Below are 8,394 nucleotides of genomic sequence, written 5' to 3'. Positions count from 1 at the left end.
GCGCGGACCAACAGGATGGCAGGCTAGCGCCTCAAAATAACCATCTTATTGGGGTCTGGATGCCAGGTTCTTTTACAGATCAGAGAGAAAAGAGCAATGAGAAACTAGAGTCAAAAGGCAGAGTAGAGAGGGAGAGGCAGTGGGGAAGTCAAGCAAAAGGGTCTTTGAGTTCAGTTCGGTTACTCAGTCGTGTCCGACTCTTTGTGACCACGGACTGCAGCTCGCCAGGCCTTCCTGTCCATCACCAACTCCCAGAGTTCACTCAAACTCATGTCCATCCAGTCGGTGATGCCATCCAGCCATCTCATCCTCTGTTGTCCCCTTCTCTTCCTGCCCCCAATCCTCCCAGCATCAGGGTTTTTTCAAATGAGTCAGCTCTTCGCATCAGGGGCCAAAGGGTCTTTAGTCTTGCGAAACGTCTCCGGGAATGTCCAGCCTTCGAAGAGGCTGTTAGCCTCTTCTATTCACAGGTGGGCAGGGATGGACTCTCTCTCCTTGAGCTGAACAAGGCACTTTAGTTTACAGTCAAACAGAGGGGCAGGGTCCTGCAGGCAAGCCATTTGAGTATGACTGTAATAATAAAAACAAGCCAAAGAAAACGGTTTCCAACATGGAGTCAGAATTGGCTTCCTCCATGCAACTATAAGATGACACCACCATATTTAGAGAATTCTTCTCTTCTAACCACTGTACACAATTGAAGAATCCTGGCAGATTTAGCTTCAGCTCGGCCCTGCTCACACAGCCCTGAGGACTGGCTCTGCGGGGAGGCGCTGCTGACCCAGAGGGTGGAGCCACTCCAGGGCTTAGGGAGGTGCAAGGGGCGGTTCTGCGAACATTTGCAAATGTTGGGCATAGACACAGGGCTCGGAGCAGCTCTCTGCTCTGCTTTGCTATGTCTGTCATTTCAGACCTGTCACTTCCTGGGTTTTGACACCACACCACACAACACGCTGTTTCCCCAGACCGATCACACGGAAGGAGCAAAACCCTCAGCAGGCGCAGGCGACTGTCCAGAGGACAGAGCCCAAACCCGCAGACCGGACCCTGGACCAGTCTTGTTTACTGTTTCCTGTCTTGATTGCTTTTCCTCAAATCTCTTAAATGTAAAAAAGGAACACAAGATTACAAATAGCTAGATATAGAAGCCAAATTACGTTTAGGTACTTTAGTCTATTCAGGAAAAAAAGATGAATGGAGGGCTGAACACTTCTGAAGTGAAGCTTTCGCACTGAAGCAGTGATGCTGACCAGGTTCTCTCTGCATGAGATCCCTCCAGCGGCCCCCACTCCCTGGAGCTCATGCACAAGTGGGCAGAGACCCGAGGCTGACACGGAGCAGCCAGAGGGCAAAGGAGGCTGAAGCTCCAATACTGTGGCCACCTGATGCGAAGAGCCAACTCACTGGAAAAGACCCTGATGCTGGGGAAGACTGAAGGCGGGAGGAGAAGGGGGCGACAGAGGATGAGACGGTTGGACGGCATCACCGACGCGATGGACCTGAGTTTGAGCAAGCTCAGGGAGATGGTGAAGGACAGGGAAGCCTGGAGTGCTGCCGTCCCTGGGGTCGCAGAGAGCTAGAGATGACTGAGTGATCGAACAGCAGCAGGAGGCTTCCAGAGACAGGACCAGGGGAGGCCCCGGAGAGGAAGTGGCTCTGAGCTGGCCACAGCAAGGGCCACACAAGCAGGCGCAACAGGGCACAGGGCTCTAGGAGGACCCTGGGCAGCTGAGGGGTTTACGAGAAACTCGGAGAACATCGGCCAGGGGGCCCCGGGAGCCTGTGTTCTCCGCCAGCTCCCAGTTCTGGCTTTAACCCTCCTGTCGCTGGCACAAAGCAGCAGCTGCTTGTGGCCCAGAGAGAAGAACAAACCCCTCCCCGTGCTGACCGCTCGCCTGTCACCATGTCAGTGATACTGGGTGTGGGCAGAGGCCATCAGCCCAGGGCTCTCCCGCCCCTAAACTGCTAGGATAACTGTATAGACAAGAGAACTTATATACTCAACAGCATCTTTACACAAAGCTAACTGTTAACACTAAAGCATAAAGCAAACGTGCCTCAGTAGACATTCCAACATTTCCAGTAGAAGAAGCCCAAGAAAGTCCTAAGAAAACACAGCGGGAGGTCATCTCACTGGAGTCAGGTCTTTAATTTAAACCAGCGAATATATCATTTTATATAAGACGAAGAAAAGTGTTCATTAAAGTACATTTTCATTTGGAGTGTTTAAAAATCTAATAAATTTTACAAAGCTGTTTTGAAGACGAGTAGAAATATCATTCGAAAACAGTGTCCATATGGCTCTCTGTGGCCTTTGGAGTTTAGTATACACTAAAAGGTTGCTGTTTCCATTCAAAAATAGTGATTTATTTACGGCGTATTAAGTTTGAAAGATGAATTCTGTACAGACACACGCCTTCTACCAATACAAATGTACAAGCATCCGCTGTAAGCTTGGAGCCACCGCACAACTTCACCCCGGGGTCCCGCCACCTACAGGGCTTCCCGCAGCAGCAGCCGCAGCCTCTGCAGCTCGTCACTGGCCGGGGCTGCCCACTCCCGCCGCAGGTACTGGACCTCCATGCTGCCAGAGGCTCTGGCCAGCACCAGAGCCAGGAAGCCGCCGCGGGTCTTCTCTGCTTCCCCCACAGCGGTCATGGCCACCAACCTGAAATCAAGAAGCACATGCTGTGATCTGGAGTCACCTGATTACCCACCTCCCCCGGGGCAGCAGGAGGGACAGAAACGCTGAGAACACAGCGGGCAGCTCCCTGACATCAGTCTGGGGATGGCTTTCTGGATCTGACTCCAAAAGGAAACAGGTGGGATGACTGAGAAGGTAGAAGAAGCCAAAAACAAGCAGGAAGGGCCACCTAGAGATGGAGAAGACACCTGCCGATCCTGCGTCTGTTAAAGGGTTAACATCGAAAAGATATAAAGACTCATACAACTAAATGGCAAAAAACCCCACCAGTAATCCAATTACAAAGTGGACAGAAGACCTGAACAGACATTCTTCTAAAAAAGACCCACAGATGGCAACAGACATGTGAAAAGATGCTGAACATCACTAATCAACAGGGGAATGCAAAGAAAAACTACACGGAGATATCGACATCAGAATGGCCATCATCAAAAAAGATACGAAATAACAAATGTTGGTGAGGACAGAGAGAGAGGGGAGCCCTGGGTCCCCGCAGACTGGTGAAGACACAATGGAAACAATACGGAGGCGTCTCAAGATTTAAGCACAGAACTAACGCAGATCCCTGTGTGCAGGTCAGGAAGCAGCAGCTAGAACTGGACGTGGAACAGCAGGCTGGTTCCACACAGGGAAAGGAGTACGTCAAGGCTGTCTATTGTCACCCTGCTTACTTGACTTCTGTGCAGAGTACATCATGAGAAACGCTGGGCTGGAAGAAACACAAGCTGGAATCAAGATTGCCGGGAGAAATATCAATAACCTCAGATATGCAGATGACACCACCCTTATAGCAGAAAGTGAAGAGGAGCTAAAAAGCCTCCTGATGAAAGTGAAAGAGGAGAGTCAAAAAGTTGGCTTAAAACTCGACATTCAGAAAACAAAGATCATAGCATCCGGTCCCATCACTTCATGGAAAATAGATGGGGAAACAGTGGAAACAGTGTCAGACTTTATTTTTTGGGGGCTCCAAAATCACTGCAGATGGTAACTGCAGCCATGAAATTAAAAGATGCTTGCTCCTTGGAAGAAAAGTTATGACCAATCTAGATAGCATATTCAAAAGCAGAGACATTACTTTGCCGACTAAGGTCCGTCTAGTCAAGGCTATGGTTTTTCCTATGGTCATGTATGGATGTGAGAGTCGGACTGTGAAGAAGGCTGAGTGCCGAAGAATGGATGCTTTTGAACTGTGGTGTTGGAGAAGACTCTTGAGAGTCCCTTGGACTGCAAGGAGATCCAACCAGTCCATTCTGAAGGAGATCAGCCCTGGGATTTCTTTGGAAGGAATGATGCTAAAGCTGAAGCTCCAGTACTTTGGCCACCTCAGGCGAAGAGTTGACTCATTGGAAAAGACTCTGATGCTGGGAGGGATTGGGGGCAGGAGGAGAAGGGGACGACCGAGGATGAGATGGCTGGATGGCATCACGGACTCGATGGACGTGAGTCTGAGTGAACTCCGGGAGATGGTGATGGACAGGGAGGCCCGGCGTGCTGCGATTCATGGGGTCGCAAAGAGTCAGACACGACTGAGCGACTGAACTGAACTGAACATAGATCCAGCAATTCCACTCCTGGGTATTTATCCAAAGAAAATGAAGTCAGCATCTCAAAGAGATATCCACATCCCCATGTCCACTGCAGCACTGCTCACAACAGCAGGACGTGGAAACCCCCTGAGTGTTGGGGCAACCCCAGGGGCACAGGAGGATTCATACTGGGAAAAGTCTCCCTCACGTGGGCCACAGCCTCCTCAGCACCAACTCTGGCCCCAACACCAACAAGGCTCAGTTGTGAGTCAGCGTGCAGCCACGGGAAGGGGTCTGGCTCCCGCAGCTCCCCTGTCAGCCATTGGTGACAACACGGATGGACCCTGAGGGCGTCACTCGAAGTGAAACTGGTCAGAGGACAGACACTGTGTGATCTCACTCACACGTGAGCCTCCCCCATCTAAACAAGCTCAGCTCACAGAGAACTGACTGGCGGCCAAGCGAAAGGGTGGGGCGGGCCAAACGGGTGAAGGCACACAAGCTTCTAGTCGTTAAACAGCAAGTCACGGGAAGCAGTGCACATGAAAAACGCACTCAGTAACACTACTGCGAATCTGAAAGCTGCTGAGAGAGTAAACACTGAAAGCTCTCATCACAGAAAAGAATTCTGAAACTATGTGGGGTGACAGATGCAGTCCTTTGAAAATATATGCAAATATAAAACCACTATATTGCACACTTGAGACTTGCATATTTTACATCAATTATACCTCAATATAAATGAAAACCAATAGATACTAATTCTTTAATCCTGAGACTATTTTGGGCTATTATGAAATAAACCCATTTAAAAGTGGCTTTTTCAGGACTTAAATATAAAAATAATATTTAAATTTAATATATAGATATAAGTAAATATAAGGTTGGGGAAGGAAACAGCAACCTACTCCAGGATTCTTGCCTGAAGAATCCCATGGACAGAGAAGCCTGGCGGGCTACAGTCCATGGGGTCGCAGAGTCAGACACGACTGAGAGATTAACACAACACAACAACAACAATAAAGCACGGTGGTCTCATACATAAATCAAGATAGGAGACAGCCAGTCATGCGTCTGCAGAAAGTCACCTGTGGTGTCTCACCCTGGCTTTCCCAGACTCACCTGTCTGGACGGATGGGCTGCCTGGCCACAGGCCCCAGATCGCTCTCCAGGAGGTCCCACACGTACACGCAGGACGTATCGTCCTGCACCAGAAACACGGCCGGCCTCGTCAGGGACCACTGCAGGCCAGTGACGGCGCGGCCGCAGGTGCTGTGGTCCCACTGCAGGAGCGGGCGCTCTGCCGTCAGCCGGTGCAGCCTGATGCTGCCGTCGGAACAGCCGGCCTGGGGGAGGCAGGAAAAGCGCATCACAGTTCTCTCTCTCTCAAACCAAGTGGCCAAGGAGAATTCCCAGAACAGGAGCTTTCACACTTACCCAGCAAAAACATTGGGTTTATTCTTTTGTTTCCCCAAACATAAAATTGTAACATTCTATCTTGTTCTCACAAATTATACAGGTGGGGCATTTGGAGATCCTGACACACTCTGTACCTCCTCCCCTCCAAGAGGGCTAATAATCAGTGAATTCAGTGAATATATAAATAGGTGTTTATTTTTTAACAAAGCTGAATATCATTGATTCAAACATAGGACATTAAGACTGGAAAGACTGACTTTAAAAAAAAAACCCACATACATTTGTACCAATAATATGGCTTTATAATCCTTTTCAATTGAATTTCCCATAAAACAAAACTTAGCTGGTCTAGCAAAACAATAAATTTTAGCCTACTAAAATTAATTCCTTTTTATTCAATATATTTAACTCTTCACATATTTAATCTTTCCAAGAAAGCAGAGGCAAGAGACAGCAATCACAAAAGGTTCTGTGAATCCCAAAATGGAGGAAATAGACTTAGTACAGGTAACAGGAACCAGGTTTGCACTGCTGGGAGGGCGGGGACCCCGGAGGCCAGCCTGGGACTGGGGCGTGGGATGAGAGGACACCTTGACAATGTCCTGTACAGCGAGCACTCTGACTGCCCAGGCCTGGCATCTAGGTGTCTTCCTCCTAACAGGAGCCAAGACTCCTTGGAGGAATGGCTGACCCCAAGGGTTCCGGTACCAGAAAGCAAGAGGCGCTCACAGACCCAGTGCCCTTGCTCCAGGGGACTATCTGAGAGCAGAGTAAACACAGCCAGTGACTCTGAACCCACTGAGGACACTGAAATCAAGCCCTGTGTCCATGTTAAGAAAGAAAAATACACAAGGAGGAAAGGAAGTCTTCCGACCAGGGTGGGATGGACTAAAAACAGGGTGAGAGAACCGCCCTGGGGACAGAACCTCCCTGGGGACAGATCCACCTGGGACAGATCTGCCCTGGGGACAGAACCTCCCTGGGGACAGAACCTCCTGGGGAAAGATCCACCTGGGACAGATCCACCTGGGGACAGAACCTCCCTGGGGACAGATCCACCTGGACAGGGACAGAAGGCCCTGGGGACAGAACCTCCCTGGGACAGAACCCTCCCTGGGGACAGAACCTCCCTGGGACAGATCCACCTGGGACAGAACCGCCCTGGGACAGAACCTCCCTGGGGACAGAACCGCCCTGGGGACAAACCTCCCTGGGGACAGATCACCTGGGGACAGGGACAGAACCTCCTGGGACAGATCCACCTGGGGACAGAACCTCCCTGGGGACAGAAACAGATCCACCTGGGACAGATCCAGGGGACAGATCCACCTGGGGACAGATCCACCTGGGACAACTGGGGACAGAACCTCCCTGGGACAGAACCGCCCTGGGACAGAACCTCCCTGGGACAGAACCTCCCTGGGGACAGACAGACAGAACCGCCCTGGGACAGAACCTCCCTGGGGACAGAACCGCCCTGGGGACAGAACCTCCCTGGGGACAGACCAACCTGGGGACAGATCCACCTGGGGACAGAACCTCCCTGGGGACAGATCCACCTGGGGACAGAACCTGGGGACAGAACCGCCCTGGGGACAGATCCACCTGGGGACCTCCCTGGGGACAGAACCGCCCTGGGGACAGAACCTGGGGACAGCCCTGGGGACAGATCCACCTGGGACAGAACCTCCCTGGGGACAGAACCTGGACAGAACCTGGGGACAGAGACAGATCCACCTGGGGACAGAACCTCCCTGGGACAGAATGGGACAGAACCTGGGGACAGATCCACCTGGGGACAGATCCACCTTCCCTGGGGACAGACCTGGGGACAGATCCACCTGGGGACAGAACCTCCCTGGGACAGAAACCGCCCTGGGGGACAGAACCTCCGACAGATCCACCTGGGGACAGATCCACCTGGGGACAGAACCTCCCTGGGACAGATCTGGGGACAGAACCGCCTGGGGACAGAACCGCCCTGGGGACAGATCCACCTGGGGACAGAACCTCCCTGGGGACAGAACCTCCCTCTCCCCTGGGGACAGATCCACCTGGGGACAGAACTGGGACGCCCTGGGGACAGAACCTGGGACAGAACCCTGGGGACAGATCCACCTGGGGACAGAACCTCCTGGGGACAGAACCTCCCTGGGGACAGAACCGCCCTGGGGACAGAACCTGGGGACAGATCTGGGGACAGCCCTGGGGACAGGACAGAACCTCCCTGGGGACAGGGACAGAACCTCCCTGGGGACAGATCCACCTGGGACAGAACCTGAACAGAACCTCCCTGGGACAGAACCTCCCTGGGGACAGATCCACCTGGCCCTGGGACAGAACCTCCCTGGGCGACAGATCCACCTGGGGACAGAACCTCCCTGGGACAGATCCACCCTGGGGACAGAATGGGGACCACCTGGGGACAGACCTCCCTGGGGACAGATCCCTGGGACAGATCCACCTGGACAGAAACCTCCAGGAGGATCCACAGATCACTGGGGACAGACCACCTGGGACAGAACCCCTGGAATCCTGGGGACAGATCCACCCCTGGGGACAGAACCTCCCTGGGGACAGAACCTCCCTGGGACAGGGGGGAATTCGACCCTGGGGACAGAACCTCCCTGGGACAGAACCCTGGGGACAGAACGCCCCTGGGGACAGAACCCTGGGGACAGACAACAGACTGGGGACAGATTCCCTGGGACAGCCCTGGGGACAGAATCCCTGCCCTGGGGACAG

The 8,394-nt window shown here is 52.5% G+C and overlaps 1 protein-coding gene across 1 annotated transcript; it reads right to left on the bottom strand.

Annotated features, from left to right (window-relative positions):
* Positions 1-2,345: 2,345 nt before the first annotated feature.
* LOC108634984 (WD repeat-containing protein 60-like) lies at positions 2,346-6,396 on the bottom strand. Its single transcript, XM_018045300.1, has 2 exons — positions 5,353-6,396; positions 2,346-2,668 (listed from the first exon to the last, which is right to left on the bottom strand). Exons 1-2 carry the CDS (start codon positions 5,598-5,600, stop codon positions 2,494-2,496), a joined length of 423 nt encoding a protein of 140 aa, XP_017900789.1. The 5' UTR covers positions 5,601-6,396; the 3' UTR covers positions 2,346-2,493.
* Between the last annotated feature and the right edge of the window lie 1,998 nt (positions 6,397-8,394).

Source organism: Capra hircus, unplaced genomic scaffold, assembly GCF_001704415.2.
Source record: "Capra hircus breed San Clemente unplaced genomic scaffold, ASM170441v1, whole genome shotgun sequence".
Classification (NCBI taxonomy): domain Eukaryota; kingdom Metazoa; phylum Chordata; class Mammalia; order Artiodactyla; family Bovidae; genus Capra; species Capra hircus.
The sequence above is the reverse complement of the archived record's forward strand: the minus strand, read 5'-3'. Positions and strand labels throughout refer to the sequence as shown.